Consider the following 22,851-nt stretch of genomic DNA (forward strand, 5'->3'; position numbering starts at 1 on the left):
TGGAGATGGGACTGATTTAGTTCTAATGAAGATTGAAATAGGGAGAAAATAATCTATGTCGGGATTCACGGGGACGGGGATGCAGAACCATCCCCCATTCCGATTCCCTGCATAACCGCCTTGTGAAGCACTCTCACTCTTGGTGCTGGTATATTATTTTTATAAATGATATCTTTGTATCAATCTATCTATTATTGATTGTGTGAGAAAATTATATGGAGATGAGGAATCTCCACGGGGAATTAATTCATGTACGCATATGGGAATGGGGAAATGATCCTAACTACATTTCTAGGGATGGATTCTCCCCTGCGGGTACGAAAATGAGAACCTGATTCCTAACAAGAAATTCCTCGTTAACGAGCAACAAGGAATTGAGTCTAACTTAACTGGTTGGGTGGGACGTGTGGTCATGCACCCAACCAGTTCAAGTCCTCTCTTTGACTGAATTTGGGTGCCTATTTCTCTACTTAATAAAAGGGATTTGGCCATCTGGGCCGCTCAAAGCACGCCAGGTCTCACGAGGAGAATGAAACTAGCCGTTTGGCGAGCCGCGCCACCATCCGCCACCCTGTGACTGTGAGCCGTGTCTCTGTCAGCTCTCCTCCTCCGCTATCTGCTGCGCCCGCGCGGCGGCGACACGACGCGAGAACGGAGTCCGCCAACCCAATAACCAACCGCATGTGCTGCAAATCTTGTACGCATCTCGTGCACCGCATGGGCATGCATGGCCTGTGTCGGACGGGAACGCATGCAGTGGCATGTGGCGCGCCGCAACCCCCGGCCAAGACCTCCAGCACACACACGTCGTATCCGTTGGCCAGGGACACGACCAAGACAGTCCACTGTCCACTGCAAGAGTTAAAAAAAGGGAGAGTAGTGAGCTCGGAAGGACGGCAGCGCCATGCCAATGCCATGGAGATGGAGGTCGGGTCGTTGGGCAGCGTGGCGCCACCCACCTACCTACCGCTACCGGTGGAAATATTCCCGGTCGATCAGGACAGTGGCTCTGTCTCGGTGGTGGCCTGTTCTGTTCTTTGTCGCTGGCTTTGAATGGATCACGTACTGGCGCCCCAACACATGGCCGAACCTTGGCACAAACCGGAGGAACGGCTTGTTATTTCTGGGCAACCACAAAACACTAGTAGTCCTATATATATCGTACGCTCAAGCAGATATTTATATGTGTCGGTCGTCCCGGAATCATTCGGTGTCATCGCTGGCAGAATGTTTGCCCTTGCGCGCCCTGGAACACAGCATGTGCGTGATCGCCGTATAAACCACAACCCCATACATACATACATTCCGAGATTCCCAGCAGTGTCAGAAAAAGGCGCCATGTTCGCTTGGCTTATAAGCTGTATTTTTTCAGCAAACGAACAGTGCAATAAATCAGCCAACAGTACTTTCAGCCATAGCTTATCAGCTAAACGAACAGGACAAGTGTTTTTACGCCTGCACTGCACTGTGTCACTCACTGCATCGATTCGCCAACAGCCCATGCTCCCGCAGAACGTAGTATAGGACCCTCGGTCCCTCTGGCCATGTCCACCACCAACAGAGCAGAGTATGCGTGTCGTGGTGGCCATTGGCCAAGCGAATGATGCGCTCAACTGCTCAAGTAGACGACAGTCACTGGCGGGGGCTGGCAGCAAACAAGGCAGGAAACCGCGCCGGTCACTGATGATGGATCGGATTCGGAGCTGCGCAGCGCAGCACAGCACTGAGACGAGAGACGACGCAACCCGGGCAGGCGGCCTGGCCTGACCGAGACACAAGTCCAGCCTCCAGCTCCAGCGGCATGTGCTGGACGACCTGGACTATCTTTCATTTATTTATACAATGAATGCCGTTGGCGCCTGGCGTGGCCGTGTGGGTAAAGAGTGTGATATAAGCCTGGACAAAAGGTCCAGCAAATCTGATATCGCACACGTCTGATTTGCCAGAAATACGCTCGGTTCTCCACAGGGGACCCCAAGCAAAAGGCAAGGGTCGGCAGGAAGAAACGCAAAGATGAACTCTCTTTAGATTTAGATGCCCTATCACGACAATAGTGTGTTGGAGTGGATGAATGTGCAATTTAGGGCCCGTTTGTTTCGGCTTCCGCGGCTCCGGCTTCCACACTGTTTATAGAGCCGTTTTCTCTCTCCTACACTGCAGCAGCATTGTTCATTGGAGTCGTTTTCCTCTCTCCTCTTTTTTGTCACTGTTCACAGAACCGGCGGAGCTCGCTTGTCTCGCTCGTGCGGCTCTAGCTACAGTGTGTGAACAGTGATAAAGCCGAAGCACGCAAGAGCGCTACCAAAAAGGCCCTTAATTGAAATTTTACACCCATCCACCCCAATATATATGGGAATGGAGTAAATATATGACAAAACCCATAACGTAGCAGTAGTACGTCCTAGCTGTGTTCTCCCACCCACCCACACCAGAGAAAATATCGATCCACTGTCCTGCATTGCAAGGACCTACTCTCTCTGTTCCAAAAATAAATATCGTTCTCACTTTCTGGGGAGTCAATCAATTTTAACTTTGATCAAATATATACAAAAAAATATTAATATTAAAAGTATATAATTAGTATCATTAGATAGACCATTGAATCTATCTTCGTAATAACTTATTTAGATATACAAATGTTGTTAATATTTTCTATAAATCTAGTCGAATTTTGGGACGGAGGAAGTATGTGCTGATGGATGGGAGTATGCACCCCTTGATTAATTAGTCATTATGCTAGGTATAGCGTTGCAGAGGATGCATAGCTGATGGATGGGTGGCACCAGCCACCAGGGCGAGGGCAGCTCACCGACAGTCCACCAGAGATGGGTCACCCTTGCGTGCACACCGCAAGTGTGGTTACATTGATCCAACGACAACCATTGCAGAGAACGAGAAAGAAGATTGCATTTAACTCCCTCCATTCTAGAGTATAAAACGTTTTGGTACAAGATTCATAGTTTTTACTAAATATCTAGACATAATTTATATTTAGGTGCGTAGCGAAAGCTATGAATCTAGAAAAGTCAAAACCTCTTATAATTTAAAACGGAGGGAATATATTGGTATAAAGAAAATTGAATCGTATAACATTTCTTTGAAAGTCAAGATCTTCATTTGGATGGTGGCGCACGATATAATTCAATCTGTTGCTCAGCTGAAGAAAAAGCAATGGTCGGTGCCGGAGGAGTGTGCCACCCATGACAAAATCGAAACCACTGACCACATTCTCGGTCTGTTCGTTGGTTGGTTTCTGGGCTGATAAGCCCGACTGATGCTGGTTTGTTGTGAGAGAAAAACACTATTGGCTGTTTGATAAACTCTGGCTGAAACCAACAAACGAACAGGCTGTCTATTTCAGTGCCCTATTGCTGTATTTTTGTGGTCGTTCTTGAGAAATACGTTTGGATGGCCGCAATCACCAACCAATCGCGAAGAATTCCTTATAGAGTTTGTTGACAATTGTAGAGGAAAAAATCAAAAAGTTATCTTATTCATATGTGCAGATGCTCTGTGGACCATCTGGAAGACCCGCAAACGCTCACTGATGGCTTTGTTAAATCGTTTGCTGTAATCGTCGTTACCTTTTTGGTAGAATAGAATGTTGGTTACATAGAAGTTTCGCTTTGTTGATCAGTTAGTAGTAAGGGAGAAAGATGAGGGATGTTAAACTCCTGTGTTTTGGTGCTAATCTGTAAAACTAGTAACCTCAACTCTCGGATCATTGGCGTTCGTTACGCTTTCAATAAAGCTAGGTGAATGCCTTTGATCTAAAAATTACATCTTTCACGTTAATTCTCACTGGACGTGTTAAAAAAATAATTCTAAAAATTCTCACAATAATTAAAAAATTCGAGACTTTAATGTGGACTCTAACCATCATTGCCATGAAAAAACTTGCAAACTTTCCATGCAGATGGATCATCAGGTGCAAATTAGCTCATGGTGCAAAAGTCCTGTACGTTACATTTGAGAATAAAAAATTAGCTCATGTGTAGTAAGATGGCCATCGAAAACAGCACACATAACTAGCTTATTCTCAGTGTAGCATTTTTGTTTTTTTACTTGAAAATATTTTCTAAATAGTTTTGTTATTCGTTTGATTGTAACCATCCTCTCTCTCTCCATACATCAACACTACATCTATGGGCACGACCTTCATATACTAATTCCTTGGATTAAAATATTGCCATCTTTATTTTTTCTCCACTCTTATCTCGTGGCCCAAATTTTTTTGCCAAGACCCAATCAAGGTGACCTTCAGTTTTCTCTTGATGAGCTTAATCCCTCGATAAAACCAATGTTCAAGTTTTTTTCATAAATGTTGTAGTTTCTTGACCCTCTTATAAATTCAAGTTTTGGATTATCTCCTGACTTCTCTTATAGTCCACACAAACTTTTTTCCTTAAGGATTGACATATGCATCATAATGTTGCTCATTGAAAGATCCTAAATGGCTAGAGGGGAGGTGAAAAATTCTCTACAAATACAATGGACCAAAGGGTTAGTAACCTAAATGGCGAAATGCAATTTTGCTCTAGCTCTACAAGGGTTGCAAGCCACCTATACCACAATTCTAGTTCTTTACTATCTCTAGGCACACACAAATGCTATGTCACTACTCTGACACTAGTGAGCTAGCTAATTACAACTAGATTACCAACTAAGCTACACACAAATGGTAAGTGTTGACGGTAGTTAACAACCATTATAAACCATCAATATAACATGCATAAGGGTATAAATATAATCACCAACAAAGGTTTAGGGGTTTAAACTAGCAAATTTCACGAGTTTTGGTGAATCTGTATTTTCTGCTGGGTTTATCTAGAAAACCATCAAGGTGGACCTACGTGTCATATTTAATTGCGCTTATCTGTAGCGAAATGAACACCAGAAGGTTCTAAAAGACTCGAGAGGACTCCACACCAAAGCGGAGGGCAAGAGGCTACCAAGTGGGCCACCCAGCTACACCTACAGGCCGCCTAGCCCCTGGGCCCACCTATCAGCCTCCGTGTCGCAATGTCGGTTCTCCACCGTCTCCTAGGTTGCATCTACGTCGTCCTTTAAGTCAGTTTGATCCAAGGGCTCACGTTGGACGCTCCGGCCTATATATATCAATCCCTGCCCCCTGAAGGCTTAAGTCATTTGAGAAGATAAAAACCCTAATCATCCTCAGAGCTCCACCATATTCTAGGGTATAGCTAGTTAGGCTAGGTCTAGAGGGAGACAAGCAGGCTTCGCTTGGATTCCCGATCGTGTCAAGAGCATGGTTCTATATAATCTTTATACCCCTCTCTCTTTTGTACTTTCATTATTTTTATATGCTAGTTACAATTGTTATGACAATATCAGTATTTATCTTATTCATGTTCTTTGTTACAATGTTCACCGTCTACTTTGATTATATGCTTAGTATAGTTAGATTATCATCATGTTCATGCATAAGTTTGTATAGCGCTCACTCTAAGGTACCATGGGTGAGTGGTCGACATTGTTTAAGCGTGGTGCTTATATGTTGTTTACCTATGGATACACCCTGTATTCTGGGTCATGTGGTAGATCGCAGATGTGACTTCCATTGAGTCCTTTGTAGTCCACTCCCCGAATATAGGCGCACGTAGGGTTCGGTTATGAAGGAAGGGCGAGCTCTGTTCTTAATCTTCTTTAGTAATATCCCTTATGTGTAGATATGACGATGATCTTAGCAATGATTACTAGGTATAATTATACTAATCAGTATATGCTTTGACTTGTAATTAAGAATGACTACAATCAGACACGTTAGATTAGTAGTGACCAAACCCATGGCTAAGTCTGGTCCTTCGCCATTGATTCCCGAGCGCTACTAAATCATGACAGGACTCTGTGAACAGTGTTCACATAGGGTCTTGTCCTCCTTCACCCACCGAGTTGAATCGAAGTCTCGTGATCACACCTTCTATGGATCGAGTGACCAGACGCTGCGGCCAGCGACCGGACGCACCCTTGTGCAGAGTCTGGTCCTGTTGTAGTCCAACCCAAGAGCTAGGGTTTAAGACTGGACTCGCCACAACAGAGTCAGGTCAACCCGAAGCCATGGTCTAGTCACTAGAAACTTCTCCTTTTTCAACTCCAAACACTCCACCCTTGTGCATGTGTTCCAACTCCAAGTATTCCAACACATGTGTACGTGAGTTAGCAACAGTGTTCGCCTAAACGGCCAGCCGTTTAAATGGTCAGTAAACGGTAAACGGTGGTAAACTATTTTGTTAAGAGGGTAAACAGAAATTAAACGGTTGACCGTTTAAATGGTAAAAAAACGGGAAAAACGGTCTAAATGGCCTAAACGGAACGGAGATAAACAGTATTAAACGGGCTAAACAGCAGTTTAAACGGCTATTTAGGCGAACATGAGGTAAATCTAGTTCAGTTTTGTATGAATAAATTTGTATACTTAAGTTTATTATATTTATAAATGTGTACACTTGATATGTTACATGCATAAATATCTATATTTGGTTCTTTTCACATGCATAAATATATATACATACCAAAATAATTGATTTTTACTCAGATAAATATGTATAAATGCTATAATACTTGATTTTTTACATGCACATATATAATTATATGTATTTTTAAAAGTACAAAGCCGTTTAGACCGTTTAACTTCGTTTAAACACCGTGTAAATAGCCTAAACACTAAACGAAACCGTGTAAAGACCATTTACCGTTTAGGAAAACATTGGTTAGCAACAATCTAAGTTAATTCCCAAGGATGTGTTAGCTCATTATGATCCAATGCACATGCAATCGAGTTAGATCATCTAATGGCACTTGACAACTGCATCAACTATGATTTCTTCCCTATTCATAGTACGACTATCTATCCTAAACACATTTACACCCTTTATGGTGTCTTAAGTGCGAAAACAAAAACCTATTTGATACCTTTGCCTTGATCAACACTTGGTTTTTGTTTTTCTCTTTCTTCTTTTCCAAGTTGGAGCACTTGATCATCTCTTTTGGTCACCACCATCACCATAACCATCATCTTGCTCCATCACTCGGTGTGTACCACCCTATCTCAATCACAACACTTAATGACAAGGGTTAGTACACTAGGTTTCATCAATTATCCAAAACCAAACTAGGGCTTTCACTTAGGTCTGTGCCAATTCCATCAATGCCTCAAGCCTTTCAAACAAATTATAGAACCCTCACTAGTGCCAGTGAGAGCTAATGATCTTAGGCCTGTTGTCTATGCAATTCTACCGCCCTGTTGAGTGACATGTTTTGACCACGTCCGTTTCTACTTGTGACTAGCTTATCGCAAAGAAAAAGTTGAACAATGTCCACTGCGCTGCTCATGAGCTTGCTTCGCATGCACATCCGGAAGTCGATGGACCGATTGCATATAAGATATGAAAATCAATATGCTTTTCCATGATTCCATCATGATCTCAGCTACTAAAACCCCATTTCTCCACTATGTCACCGCCATGAAAGCCATAAGATTCGAGCCATGATCATTGGACTCAATATGTTCTAGTTGGATGTTTTCCCCTCTATTAACACCGATGATGATGCAAAAACTTTTCGATCATGAATATAGGAAAAGTGTGACTTGCTAAGCATATTGCTACGGTGAGAGAACATATTGAAATGACGAGATGTAGAGCACAACGAGGAAAGATGACTTTGGGATTGGAAGAAAGTACTCTAATGATTTTTGTGGACACCAGAAAGACATCAGTGTCCACCTTGGATATCTCTTGTAGATGTGTGTAATACTTGTCATGTATATTCCATCTGTTTTCCTTGTTCTTTATTACCATAGCAAACTCCAATTAGAATCTTTATTGAATTCTATACTACTATCTCTTTCCATACTTGCTCTATATTATTCGATTCTATATATTTTTCCTATATCTTTGATAGGTCAATATAATTAATGTGGTAGTTTTTACCCCAAAGTTAAAGAGATTATATTATTTTAAATTTATTTACTTATAGTAATACACTAACTTTTTATTTAGGTGTTTTCCAACATATAGAACCAAAATATTGCTTTTTCTAATTTTCAATGTTGCATTTAGTTGAACTACTTATAGCTATAATTTATTTATACTATTTATTTAGGTATTATTTCTTCCCAATTTTTAAGAGATTGAGCTATTAATTTTTTCATAGTTTTTATTAAAATTTTGTCTTTAATAATTGTGTTTTACATGGACTCTTAATTAGTCATTTTTTAGCTCGTATGGAAACCATTTTACTATTTTTTTTTCTAAGTTTATTATTCAATATTTATTAATTTATTAATTGTATTAGGCATGGACTCTTTGGTTTAATCTTAAGCCGTTATAGTATCATAGAATCTAATTAATTAATCTCATAATTTCTAGGTCCTCTCAATGAATGTAGTGGATTCTTTTAATACTATAATACTAGGATAATAATAGATTCACAAGATAGTTTGGTAAATTATTTTTGGCAATAGTAGCTCGTCAGGTGTATAGAGAAGTCATGACGGAGAACAAGTATAGGAGAATGACAATGGATTACATAAACTTCTATTTCACTAAAGGTTGAATGTGGCAAGATCCACTTGTCTACCTGCGAGTCGTTCGGGTGCTCGTATTTTTTTGGATTTATTTTAGAACATAATAACTATTCTTTCAATAAGTGGCGGAGCCACCACCTGGCAATCCCGGATAGCCGTACTACCATAGTCTATTTGTTGTTCTAAGAGGATGGTGAATTGAGCTCTAAAATTTAAAGCGACAAAGCATAGCTTATGCAAAATCTAAAGCCCCAAGTACCTTGGCTCTTAAGTTCTTCTAAAAAAAACAAGCTGATGAGTCCTTAGGGCCAACAAGCTAAGCATGTCCTTAGCTAAGATCACACTAAGATTAGGGTCCTTAGAGTGCTAAAATGAAACCTAGCTAAGCACACACTAACATGAATCCTAGTTGCACTCAATGAAACTTGCAAGCAATGAAAGTAAAGCAAGTAAGAAAGAGTAAGGCAAAGAGATAACTGGTTTTTTTTTGCCATGGTCTTAGATTGTTGCCACAACTCCCTAATCCACGTTGGAGCACCTAAGTCACAAAGACTTGGTTATGCTTCGTTGCACTACTGAATACCCGTTCGCTAGTCGTCACTCTGACATGGTAGGTTTCAATACCATGTATAAGCGACCGTTTAAATAAGAGGTGTTCCCTCCATTTTGGTTGCTAAAGCGAAGCATTAGCCATGGCAAACACCCAAGAACGTGACCAAGCTTGGGCGGTATAATGGGAAAAAAACAACAAAACTCCATCAGATCTCTGGCCGAACGTGAACACCTTAATTCTCTTGTTCGGTTCACAGCTGCTTGTCCTGGCAAATCGAACACAACAAACATATACAGCCTGTTCGCTTGCTCGTAAACGATCGTAAATTTCCAGCCGGGAACAGTGTTTTTCTCTCACACCAAACCAGCCAGTAGTAAATAATCCACGATATGATACGGCCTCCCGAACAAGCTGATAATCCTCGAGCACAGCATGCGCTTCATCATCTTTATAAACAACTGCACTGAATTTCCAGGATTCCAGCTGGTCCAATTATGTTGTTTTGTTGATCTTCCACGCTCCCTGCGCGCCCATGTTCCCGCCATTCTGCAATCTGCACCACAGCGGCCCCTCTTCATATACCCCACCGCGCTTCGTCAGCAGCCCAAGTCCCCAAGAGCAGACAGTGGGCAGAGGATGCCTCTTGCCGCAATGGCATCGGCATCCTCCTCGTCCCGCTCCCGGTATTCCCCCATCTTGGTTGCTCTCTTGTGCGCCATTGCCGCCATCTCTTCCTCTGCGGCCGCTGGCCCCGGCGGCGCAGGCGGTCTCGGTCCCATCAGCACCAACGGGAAGAACTACACCAAGGTGTGCGACCCCGCACGGTTCGCGGCGCTGGGCCTGGACATGTCGCGCTTCCGGTACTGCGACGCGTCGCTGCCGTACGCCGAGCGGGTGCGCGACCTCGTGGGCCGCCTCGTGCTGGAGGAGAAGGTGCGCAACCTCGGGGACCAGGCGGAGGGCGCGCCCCGCGTGGGCCTGCCGCCGTACAAGTGGTGGGGGGAGGCCCTCCACGGCGTGTCCGACGTCGGCCCGGGCGGCACGTGGTTCGGCGACGTGGTGCCCGGCGCCACCAGCTTCCCGCTCGTCATCAACAGCGCTGCGGCGTTCAACGAGTCGCTGTGGCGCGCCATCGGCGGCGTGGTGTCCACGGAGATCAGGGCCATGTACAACCTGGGCCATGCCGAGCTCACCTACTGGAGCCCCAACATCAACGTGGTGCGCGACCCGCGGTGGGGGCGCGCCAGCGAGACCCCCGGCGAGGACCCCTTCGTCGTCGGCCGCTACGCCGTCAACTTCGTCCGCGGGATGCAGGACGTCGTCGTCGACCGCCCCTATTCCGACCCGTTCTCGCGGCCCATCAAGGTGTCCAGCTGCTGCAAGCACTTCGCCGCCTACGACGTGGACGCGTGGTTCAAGGCCGACCGCCTCACGTTCGACGCGCAGGTGGAGGAGCGCGACATGGTCGAGACCTTCGAGCGCCCCTTCGAGATGTGCATCCGGGACGGCGACGCCAGCTGCGTCATGTGCTCCTACAACCGCATCAACGGCATCCCCGCCTGCGCCGACGCGCGGCTGCTGTCGGAGACCGTCCGGGGCCAGTGGCAGCTCCACGGGTACATCGTCTCCGACTGCGACTCGGTCCGCGTCATGGTCCGGGACGCCAAGTGGCTCAACTACACCGGCGTCGAGGCCACCGCCGCGGCCATGAAGGCCGGGCTCGACCTCGACTGCGGCATGTTCTGGGAGGGCGCCCGGGACTTCTTCACCACCTACGGCGTCGACGCCGTCCGGCAGGGGAAGGTCAAGGAGGCCGACGTCGACAACGCGCTCAGCAACGTCTACACCACCCTGATGCGGCTCGGCTTCTTCGACGGCATGCCGGAGTTCGAGTCCCTCGGCGCCACCAACGTCTGCACCAAGGACCACAAGGAGCTGGCTGCCGACGCCGCGAGGCAGGGGATGGTCCTCCTCAAGAACGATGCCCGCCGCCTCCCATTGGACCCCAGAAAGATTAATTCAGTGTCGTTGGTTGGCCTGTTGGAGCACATCAATGCCACGGATGTCATGCTGGGAGACTACCGAGGTAAATCTAGCTATGCACTGTACTGCTGTTGTTACTGTGGTCTAAGGGTTTTGTTTTTTACTGTACTTCCTGGAACGGCAACACAGGCAAGCCATGCAGAATTGTGACGCCATACAACGCTATCAGGAAGATGGTGAATGCCACGCACGTGCACGCCTGCGACAGTGGGGCGTGCAACACGGCGGAAGGGATGGGTAGAGCATCCAGGACGGCAAAGATCGCCGACGCGACCATCGTCATCGCCGGCCTGAACATGAGCGTGGAGAGGGAGAGCAACGACAGGGAGGATCTCCTGCTGCCGTGGAACCAGACCAGCTGGATCAATGCCGTCGCCGAGGCCTCTCCCACGCCGATCGTCCTGGTGATCATGTCGGCCGGCGGCGTGGACGTCTCCTTTGCGCACAACAACACCAAGATCGGCGCCATTGTCTGGGCTGGGTACCCCGGCGAGGAAGGCGGCACGGCCATCGCCGACGTCCTCTTCGGAAAATACAATCCAGGTATGTATCTTCATCAGATCTTGGAAATGAGCGATCCTTTTTACTGCATCCGCATCATGATGTTTCTCAAACAAACAGGAGGACGGCTGCCGCTGACATGGTTCATGAACGAGTACGTGAACCAGATCCCCATGACGTCCATGGCGCTGCGTCCCGACGCCGCGCACGGCTACCCCGGCCGGACCTACAAGTTCTACGGCGGGCCGGCCGTGCTCTACCCGTTCGGCCACGGGCTCAGCTACACCACCTTCACCTACGCGTCCGGCATCACCGGCGCCACGGTCACCATCCCGATCGGCGCCTGGGAACACTGCAAGATGCTCACCTACAAGTCGGGCGCTGCGCCGTCGCCGTCGCCAGCCTGCCCGGCCCTCAACGTCGCCAGCCACAGGTGCAACGAGGTGGTGAGCTTCAGCCTCACGGTGGCGAACACGGGCGGTGTCGGCGGCGACCACGTGGTGCCGGTGTACACCGCGCCGCCTCCCGAGGTGGGCGACGCGCCGCTGAAGCAGCTGGTGGCGTTCCGGAGGGTGTTCGTGCCCGCGGGCGCGGTCGTCGACGTGCCCTTCGCCCTCAACGTGTGCAGGACGTTCGCGATCGTCGAGGAGACGGCGTACACCGTCGTGCCGTCGGGCGTCAGCACGGTCATCGTCGGAGATGACGCGCTGGCGTTGTCGTTCGCTGTCACGATCAACCTGGCAGTGTAGACTTACTCGTCTGCGAGGCGTTTATTGATTCTTTTTACTGGAGGTAATAACTTTCACCTTGCTGGTTTATGCTGAAATACTATAAAAGAAAAATATTATTCTATATCTAGCTCAAGCGAACAGGGTCTTTATTTAAACCATTAAATGTAGCGAGCGAGAAAGTCGAAGCAAGTGTAATTATTTACACAGTGCTATACAAAAGCAGAAGATCGATCCATTAATTGTCACATGGTTCGTATCACTGAAAGCAAAACGGGTGAAAAAAATTTACTGTTTTGCGGCAGCATGACACTGACAGTTTGATCTCCATCTTCAATACAGTTCTACCACGGTACTGAATCAAAGGTATTAAGTTTGATCAGATTTATAGACAGTCAATCATAATGTTTTTTTTTAATAATAGTCAAAGTATAAATAATTCGTTGACGCTTTCACATTCGATACTCGAGGGTGGTTAATTTGTCAGAATCCTATACAGTAAAGACATGTGAGGTAGCCATGGATAGGCTGTCGATCATTATGACATGAGCTTTACACCGCTTACACACGTGACATCGGTCAGGAATAAAAGCTTTCGACACTCCAACCTATACTCTCTCCATCCCACATAATAAAATTATCAGTTTCTCACATTTTGAGAGCGCAGACTGATTACCAATTAAAAAAATCATGACTGTGCCTAAGCACGTATTTCTTAAGAACGCAGCCGTCTATGTAGACAGCTGCGCTATTTTAATAAAGTACAGATTTTGCTTTTATTTCTCATGTATAGTTAGACCAAGACAAATAAATGACTGCATTTACAAACTCTATACTTTATTACCATCATGCATCCATATTCATACCTAGATTTAAGGGGCCCATAAGGTAATACTAAAACCTAAGCTAGAGTTAGCATTCTTTTCTAGAACATTTTTGTTCAAGTCTGCTTTTTTCATATTGTCGGGTTCATAAACCCGGGGTCCCTCGGGGACCGACTTCCACGCCCGGGCTCGGCACAGGAAAACAACATGTAGTTCATGGGCCGGCCCAAGAGTCTAAAACACAATGGGCCGGAAGGGCAGTCCGGTCGCTGACCGAAAGGTCTACCCAAAAGAACAAGCGTCCGCTCGTCAACTTCTTCGGCCCACCTATCCGACCGGAGCACTCGCTCCAGGCTCCAGCTGCCTCCGAACGGCCTCTCCGATCGGAAGGCCATCCCCGAGCCCTACTTCCGACTCCGACCTCGTGTCTCTCCGACCGGGGTACGTAAGAACACTGATTCCTACTCTGACCCCGCGTCTCCGACCGGGGACCCGTAGGAAGCCTGTTTACCGCTCTTCTCCAACTGGCGCGGCCAGAGCCGACTGGGCCATCCGACCAGGGACGCCCGCTCGGAAGGAACCATGGGCGAACGAAGAAGGCAGCGCACAAGTCAAACCACGATACCGGGACCATACCCTGTACGCCTGCAGGAACAGTGCTCCACTACCGCCCTGACACAAACAGTATTGTAGGCGCCGACATTTGTGTCTACAGGATTGTAGGCGTCATTGAGCTCCCATACGGCAAAAAACCCCCCATGCCTCTGGGCATCGATAATGGGCACCAGGGATCACTATACCTGGTACACATGGTAAGGGCTCCTCACATAACAAAAGTATTTTGTAGGTACAGACATCCACCCTTCCTGAAGAAGCCAACGCAACCTCCCATGTGCACCTGACATTCTACAGTAACATCAACAGTATTGTGGGCGCCTACCATCATCGCTACCATCGTCGGCGTGGGCAACAAGGCTTAGGAACATCCGTACTCTCTCCCTCTCACCTGTAAAGCCATCCCCTTCATCTATAAAAGGGGATGCGCTCCCTCCAACAAGGGGACCGATTTAAGGAGGCCAGAGTTCCTTAGATCGACATCAACACCTTGCAACCGCAGAACCACCAAGTTCCGACCGCAAGCACACGCTCGAACACCTAGCTCGTAGCGAAGTTCCTGTCACTCTCGGCCCGTCCGGTCAGAGCCGACCGGACCTCTTGTACACCCCATCTTTCTCCCTCTCATTTGTAGCCCCACTGCAAACTTTGAGCACCTGGGCTCAGGAATAAAGTCACCAACCGACCCCGACTGGATGTAGGGCACGTTGCCCGAATGAATATAAATCCTGTGTCATTGAGTGCCAGGCCACCTCCAATCACAACGTACAATAAAACTATAAATATTCACTAGTTGGTCACTTTCTGCACCGATAGTTGGCGCCGTCCGTGGGAAAGACGCTGTACGTTCAACACTTTTTGGTCATCGGATGGCCCACTTTTCTGCTAACCTCGCCATGGCGGGCTCGGGCGATACGATTCGCTTCGGCTCGTTGGAGTTCCCCGCACTCTCGCCCATCAGGATGCGGGTTCCACCCGTCTTCGAGCCATCCCAGGCCTTCCTCTTTGGAAGCCTGGACTTCGTCGCCGACCGACTCGACGCACTCCACCTCCGCAAGAAGGCTCGCGACCCGACACCCATCGGAGGGACATCCTCCATCGACTCTGGGACGCGCGACTTCGACGGCGCGGCATCTGCGCTTCATTTCGAGCAAACTCTCTGCTCAAACCCCGCTGTAAGTAATATGCGTACTATTACTCGCTCTTTATTTACTATCTCTCACCAATCACCCAGAGGGAATGTACCGCCCACACCATAAACATCGTACGAGCGGTTCCCCTATGGCCTCGCATCCCCTATGGACGCATACGCTCGGGGGCTCCGAAGGATGCTGACACCATCCCCCCTCACGTCTGAGTTCGTGGGAATGGTAGGCTGCATTCCTACCGTTTCCCATGAACTCCCGGATGGTGAGGGCGAGAGTGACAGTTCCAGCATCGGTGACGTGGCACCCTGCCACTGTCCGTCCTAGGAGTGCGCTATGGCGGATGCTCTGGGACAACCGTCGATGGTTGCGGAGTCTGCGCAAACTCACACCCCTCCGGACCCGCGTGCAGGGCCCTCGCGTCTGCACAAGCACACGCTGAGGAATTACGACAACGACGGTGAACCAACCGCCACCTGCACCGGCGCCGTCAGTACAACATGTTGCACCCCATGCGCATGGCTCAGCGGGTGGCGCCCGGGGTCGCGCTCGTCAGGTCCAGCATGACATCATGAACGAGGGGAACGATGTCCCACAATTTGCCCGGGCTGGCAATAATATCGCTACTGCAGCAATGCTTCTCCGCGGTGTTCCCGAGCCCATCGACCCTCAGGAGCGGGCAGTCTACCGGAACTTCTGGGTTCTAGTAGAGGCCGCCGCCGCCCAACAGGCGGAAAGCTCCGCATCGTGACTCTAACCCGCGCCCTCTGTCCCCACCGGGGGGACAGGGACGCGCCAGCCAGATCAATCCGTTCGCTCGCCGCCGCAGTCGTCAGGCTCGGCTCGGGGTGCGGCGGTCGTGCCACGGTCTGACTAGGTGCCTGCTCCACACCGACCGCACCAAGACGCTCATAGCTTTATCAGCAACTAGCGTTGGGCCCAACACGGCAACGACGTCTGCCATACGGTAGCAGGCGACACGAATCTCGGCCGAACCATCGAGGAAGCGGTGAAACACGCCCTAGGCGCGGTCACTGCCGAACGACCGGAGCCCCAGCCCTGAGGGCCTAGGGCCACGGGCCTTCAGCCAGCGCATCTAGAGAGCACCGTTCCCACATCATTTCCGGCCTCCCTCCAACATCACCAGATACACCGGGGAGACAAACCCAGGTATTTGGCTCGAAGACTTTCGGCTCGCCTGTCGAGCTAGAGGAGTGGATGATGACTATTTCATCATCCAATATCTTCCCATTTGCGTGGGGGAACATGTTCGGGCATGGCTCGAATTCCTTCCACACGACAACATCCGCGACTGGGCAGACCTCAAGAGGGTCTTCATCGGGAATTTCTAGGGGACGTATGTCTGCCTGGGAAACTCCAGGGACCTCAAGAGCTTCCAGCAGGAGCCCAGCGAGTCCCTATGGGATTACATCCATAGGTTTTCCCAACAATGCAACTCCCTCCCTGATGTTGTCGACGCAGACGTTATCAGCGCATTCCTCTCCGGGACAAACTGCGAGTCCCTAATCCACAAGGTTGGCTACCTAAAACCCTGTACCACCCGCGATCTGCTCGACGTCGCCATCAACCATGCCTCTAGCGAGGAGGCGGTCGGAGCGGTCTTCATCGGAGGCCGAGACAAAGGCAAGCCCAAGCACGCGGATCCAGACGAATGCCCCTCCACTTAGAGGGGCAAGAAGAACAGGAAGGATCGGCGCCGGTCGAACGACACCGCATTGGTCGCCGCGACTGATCGCACACCTAGGCAGCCCCAATAGGGACTGCCTGACCACTTCAACAAACTCATGGATGGTCCATGCCCCAATAATGCCTACCCTATCAAACACCTCTACAAGGAGTGCGAGCTCCTCAAACATTTCCTCTGATAGGCTAGCATGCCAAAGGAGGGAGATGGCAAGGAGCTGGCAGTCAAGAGGGGTGGCGCGGCAGGCAAGGACAGGGATGGTTTCCCCAAACTTGAGGAGTGCATCATGATCTTTGGTGGGTCCGACACCATATGGTCCAAATGCCAACATAAGGTGTGCTACAGGAAGGCATGCGCCACCAAAACGGCCGTCCCCTCCTTTCTCAGCTGGTCGGAATCCCCGATCACCTTTGATCAGAGGGACCATCCCTCCTACGTCGCGAGACCGGGACGCTACTCGCTTGTTGTTGACCCCATCATCCGCAAGAAGTGCCTCACCAAGGTGCTGATGGACGGGGGCAGCGGCCTCAACATCCTGTATGTCGACACCCTCGATGCCATGCGCATCCCCCGATCAGAGCTCTGCCTAGCGGGCTCCCCCTTCCATGGGGTAATCTCGGGAGCGCAGGCATACCCGCTCAGACAGATCGATCTGCCCATCATGTTCGGCTGCCGGGCCAACTTCCGCTCGGAGGTCCTCACCTTCGAAGTGGTAGACTTTCCAGGGTCCTACCATGCCATCTTGAGGTGGCCATGCTATGCAAGATTCATGGTGATCCCCAACTACACCTACCTCAAGCTAAAGATGCTGGGACCAAACGGCGTCATCACCGTGAGTAGCGCCTTCTCACATGCCTTCGAGTGCGACCGCGAGCACTACGAGCTCGCCACCGCGGTCGTTAACTCATCCGAGCTCCTGTAGCTCAGGGAGTCGTCAACCCCAGCAGTCCTAGACTGCAACAAGCCAACCTCCTCAACGGCCTTCTGCCTGCTCAAAGAAACCAAGGCGGTGGGTGTCGACCCCATTGACCTAGCCAAGACGGTGCGAATCGGGACCCAGCTACTAGCCCAATAAGAATGTGAGCTCATCGACTTCCTATGCGACAATCATGATGTCTTCGCATGGCAGCCTTCTGACATGCCAAGGATACCATGGGAAGTCATCGAGCACGCGCTATGCCTTATCCCGGGCTCAAGGCCCACCAAGCAACGCCTGCATCATTTCGACGACGAGAGGCGCAGGGCCATAGGCGAAGAGATCACAAGCTCCTAGCAGCCAGATTCATCAGGGAGGTTTTCCACTCTGAATGGCTCGCCAATCCTGTCCTTGTCAAAAAGTAGACCGGGAAGTGGAGAATGTGTGTCGATTACACCGGACTTAATAAAGCGTGTTTGAAGGATCACTTTCCCTTACCACGCATAGACCAGATAATTGACTCCACCTTGGGTTGCGAGAACCTCTCCTTTCTGGATGCCTACTCAGGCTATCACCAGATCATGATGAAAGATTCCGATTAGCTCGCGACCTCATTTATCACCCTGTATGGTTCGTACTGCTATGTGACCATGCCTTTCGGTCTGAAGAACGCTGGCGCCACCTACCAAAGGTGCATGCTGCAATGCTTCGCCGACCAAATCGACCTGCCTAATTAGCCTGATCAAGCTGAACAACCTAAATCAACAATCGCCGTCTATGTTGATGACATAGTGGTCAAAATGGCTCGAGCTTGCGACCTGATCGCAAACTTGGCCGCAACATTCGCGAACCTCCGAAGGTTCAACATCAAGCTAAATCCCAAAAAATGTGTTTTTGGGGTTCCAAGGGGAAAGCTGCTTGGATACATCGTATCTGAGCACAGCATCGAGGCCAACCCCAAAAAGATTGCAGCCATCTCCAACATGGGCCCCATACACAATGTAAAAGGTGTACAAAGGCTCACCGGCTGCCTGGAGGCCCTTAGTCGCTTCATCTCCTAGCTCGGCAAATTGGGGACGCCACTTTATAAGCTCCTCAAAAAGACGGACGCCTTTGTCTGGACTGAGGAAGCCCAGTAGGCTCTCAAAAGCCTCAAAACATCCCTGACATCAACCCCAATCCTCGTCGCTCCTGAACAGGGAGAATCCCTCCTCCTTTACATCACGGCAAGTAACCATGTGGTGAGTGCCGCCCTGGTCGTCGAAAGGGGGGAACTGGGACACCAGCTCAAGGTACAACAACCCGTATACTTCGTCGGAGAAGTACTTACCAACCCTAAGGTCCGGTACTGATGAGGACATGACCTCTATACATATGACCATGCTTGGAGAACCATATGGAGACCAAGGAGATCAGCGAGGGTGTTCTAAGCAAGAAAGAGGCCCAAAGTTCATCTGGTTCGAGTCACCAAGGTGGAGGCCCAAATCAAGTTTGAGTCCATCTCGGCCTCCAGGACCAGTCTGCCTTAAACTGGTCACCCAGGATGCATCCGGACTCCGTTTTTCATGATCCACATATGGATGGAAAGCTAATTGGATAAGGAAGCCAACCCAGTTGGTTTCACATCAAAATACCTTCGAAATCAATGGGAATCATTGAAACAAGTCAGCATCCAGAATCTATCAGGGTGTTGCAACACCGTCTTTTGGTCCGTCGGACCGTGTATTGTGTTTGGGCCTATTAGGGGGCGCGTCTAGGGGGGGTGACACCCAAGACTCTATAAATACCAGCCATCACTCTCCTTATGGTTTGGGTTTTGTTTAGTTCTTGATTTCCTCATGAAACAGACGTCATTTTGCTGCAACTATCACCGCCTAGGCCGCTTGCTGTGAACCAGGGCCCTAGTTCTTGATCTTGTTCGCCTGTGGCGATTAGTCCTTTCGAATAAAGACTTGAACTCCTTCTTATTTTCATAAGCCTCATATGTATTTGCAATTTCAGATTGCGTTCATCCCGTTCTTTGCTTGTGTTCTCGATTCGCTTGCAGAAAAGCCTTCTCGGCGAGGTCAATCATGTTTGCGTGGTTGATAACCAACGGAGCAGTGGTGTAACGGTTGCGGGGGTCCGAATCAGTCTTGGTTCGAAGCCTAGATCATGAACGTCGAGTCTCCACCAATCGACGCTATCATACCTTTCGGAAGATCGGGCCTAGTATACATCAACTGGTATCAGAGACCTTATTGCCCGTTAGGTATAACTTTGTTTTCCCCTTGAGATTGTTACCGTTTTTGCATTACCTATAGTCCACAAAAAGCCAAAAAATATACATCGTCACATATTTCCGATCCTATAGCCTCATTGTGCCATGCAATTTCATCTCTGTTTTATGTTGATGAGTTTGTGCCCTAGGTCAAGTTTAGGTTGCTGGTTTTAGATCGTTTTTGAGTCCAGTTTGTGTTTTCCCCTTTGTTTTTCATCATAATCCATGAGCACGTCTTCTGGAAATTCCACAGGTCACGTCTTTCATTTGTTTAAGCTCATATTTTATGTGGTTACTTCTTTTGTGCTCCTAAGTGAAGAAAAAATATCAAAAAAATAAAAAGAAAAAGTCAAAGAATCCCAAAAAACAACGACAGCCAAAAAATAGAGAAAAAGGGGCAAAAGTGGAACAATATCTAGAGGAGCACATAGAGAGCGCCACTTGAGTTGTGTTTGCGTGTGCTGATTTCTACCTTATTCCTAATCATATTCTTGCTATTCACATCACTTGATACATCTAGTATTTGGAACGTGAGTAGGCCAACAACTAAGACAAGTACTTGGGATACTTATTCAGCTTTGCTATTCAGTTGCGAATTTTGCTATTCCTTGCTACTATATTGTGCCTGTCCAAGCTCCACTTTCTTCTAACCAAGTACAGGTTCACCTTGCAACTATTACACTCAAGCTATAATGGTATCACAGTCACCGACTGATTGCACCGCCTATTGCTTTGGTAAGAACACTTGTAAGACCGTGGTAAGATGCTTGAGAGTTGAGTGCCTTGTTTTTCCTTGTCCACAACCTAACTAGTTTTTAGGGATAATACTTTTGTGTTGTCTTTTGCTATCTTCTAACAATGATAGGTTGTTCGTATCCACCGACTTATGATGGTATAGGTGCTGATGAGTACATGGAGTGGGAAATTGCCATCGATAACATATTTGCTACTCGCTTTACGTGTCCAAGGAGGAAGGTAAAAAATACAGTTAGTGTTTTGCGACATTCTGCTTTATCTTGGTGGGAGTCTTTAGATCCTTCTGATAAGCCTCAAACTTGGAATGACATGAAACTTCTTATGCGAGAAACCTTTGTTCATCCACCTCCTGTTTTGACTTCATATGATGAGGTGCACCATTTAGAGGAAGAGTCTGTTGTTATTCCTCCTGTTATGCCTAACCTTTTGCAGGATAATGTAGAAAAGAGCGAGGATGACGTGACAGAAAATGAGAAGCTCACAACCTCATGTGAAAATTTAGAACTATCAACTATTACCCCTGCTGAACATGAGAGCAAAGGTAATACCCATGATGCTAAACTCACAGAATGTGAGAGTTCTCTTGATGTGCTGAATTTTTCCACCAATCATGCTATGATTGAGCAAATTTTAGTGGAGCATTCGCTTGATTTACCTTTGTCACAAGATGATTTGCTTGATGTTTCTTGTGACGAAGATGACTTGCATGATGATATTTATGTTATACCCATGCAATCATTGAAGAACGATCATGCTATATGTGTGCTGAAAATAGACTTGTTATTCATAATGCTAGTGAAGTTGATGAGCTGAAATTATTGTCTTCTTTAAATACTTTGGGTTACATTGAATTTGATGTTTCGTGTAATCTTAGTTCTTTAGAGGAGAAACTTTATGCATATGCTGATTTGCCATGGTTCTCTAGACATACATATCATGTTTTTGGTAAATATAACAACCAAGGGCAATATTTGATACAACGAGTTTACATTTGTACAAATCCAAATTCTCCTTTAGTTGTGCAAATTAATGATCAACTAGAGGACAGTAAAATCAACACTGTTGTTATGCCATATTCCTCTAGTTTTGCTTTTCGAATACAAGTGGAATCCAAAGAAAGGGAGCATATATTTCTTGTTAGTACTAATTTTTTGCAGGATAGTATTGGCAAAGATCATGTGTATTTCAATCGAGCAGACTACATGTCTGTAGGACAAGACATGCTACAAACCTGTACATGTGGTCATATTCTTTCTCACAACATTGTTCATTTCTATTATTTTGGAAACCTCATTTGTCCTCATGTTGTGCAGGATCGACTGTAAAAAAATCGACGCCGAGGACGGCTTTTCGTCAAGAAAGGGAGGATGATGAGGACATGACCTCTATACATATGACCATGCTTGGAGAACCATATGGAGACCAAGGAGATCAGCAAAGGTGTCCTAAGAAAGAAGGAGGCCCGAAGCTCATTCGGTTCGAGTCACCACAAGGTGGAGGCCCAAATCAAGTTCGAGTCCATCTCGGCCTCCAGGACCAGTCTACCTTAAACTGGTCACCTAGGACGCATCCGGACTCCGTTTTCAATGATCCACATATTGATAGAAAGCTAATTGGATAAGGAAGCCAACCCAATTGGTTTCAAATCAAAAGACCTTAGAAATCAATGGTAATCGTCAAAACAAGTCAGCTTACAGAATCTGTCAGGGTGCGGCGACACCGTCTTTTGGTCCGTTGGACCATGTATTGTGTTTGGGCCCATTAGGGGGCACATCTAGGGGGGGTGATGCCCAAGACTCTATAAATACCAGCTGTCACTCTCCTTAGAGTTTGGGTTTTGTTTAGTTCATGATTTCCTCATGAAACAGACGTCGTTTTGCTGCAACTATCACCGCCAAGGCCGCTTGCTGTGAACTAGGGCCCCAGTTCTTGATCTTGTTCGCCTATGGCGATTAGTCCTTTCGAATAAAGACTTGAACTCTTTCTTATTTTCATAAGCCTTATATTTATTTGCAATTTCAGATTGCGTTCATCCCGTTCTTGCTTGTGTTCTCGATTCGCTTGCAGGAAAGCCTTCTCGGCGAGGTCAATCGCGTTCGCGTGGTTGATAACCAACGGAGCAGTGGTGTAATGGTTGCGGGGGTCTGAAACAGTCTTGGTTCGAAGCCTAGATCATGAACATCGAGTCTCCACCAATCGACGCTATCATACCTTTCGAAAGATCGGGCCTAGTCTACATCAAGTGGTATCAGAGACT

At 47.9% G+C, this 22,851-nt stretch overlaps 1 protein-coding gene across 7 annotated transcripts; it reads left to right on the forward strand.

Annotated features, from left to right (window-relative positions):
- Positions 1 to 9,597: 9,597 nt before the first annotated feature.
- LOC136449882 (beta-xylosidase/alpha-L-arabinofuranosidase 1-like) lies at positions 9,598 to 22,506 on the forward strand. 7 transcript variants are annotated; one of them, XR_010758176.1, is made up of 4 exons: positions 9,598 to 11,187; positions 11,274 to 11,687; positions 11,766 to 21,836; positions 21,908 to 22,506. XR_010758176.1 is itself a non-coding variant. In XM_066450109.1 (4 exons), exons 1-3 carry the CDS (start codon positions 9,738 to 9,740, stop codon positions 12,392 to 12,394), a joined length of 2,493 nt encoding a protein of 830 aa, XP_066306206.1. In that variant the 5' UTR covers positions 9,598 to 9,737; the 3' UTR covers positions 12,395 to 12,437; positions 14,045 to 22,506. The 7 variants fall into 7 exon arrangements, 3 of the variants coding, with proteins under 3 accessions (XP_066306206.1, XP_066306205.1, XP_066306204.1); XR_010758177.1 differs by having other exon boundaries at positions 11,766 to 21,135; XR_010758175.1 differs by having other exon boundaries at positions 11,766 to 20,813; positions 21,027 to 22,506.
- Positions 22,507 to 22,851: the final 345 nt, after the last annotated feature.

Source organism: Miscanthus floridulus, chromosome 5 (genome assembly GCF_019320115.1).
Source record: "Miscanthus floridulus cultivar M001 chromosome 5, ASM1932011v1, whole genome shotgun sequence".
In the NCBI taxonomy this organism is placed as follows: Eukaryota; Viridiplantae; Streptophyta; class Magnoliopsida; order Poales; family Poaceae; genus Miscanthus; species Miscanthus floridulus.

Excerpts from the sequence above, each read along its gene's own strand:
- LOC136449882 (XM_066450107.1), top strand. The coding sequence starts at position 9,738 with ATGCCTCTTGCCGCAATGGCATCGGCATCCTCCTCGTCCCGCTCCCGG. Across the intron at positions 11,188-11,273 it reads CATGCTGGGAGACTACCGAG|GCAAGCCATGCAGAATTGTG; the intron begins GTAAATCTAGCT and ends ACGGCAACACAG. Across the intron at positions 11,688-11,765 it reads CTTCGGAAAATACAATCCAG|GAGGACGGCTGCCGCTGACA; the intron begins GTATGTATCTTC and ends TCAAACAAACAG.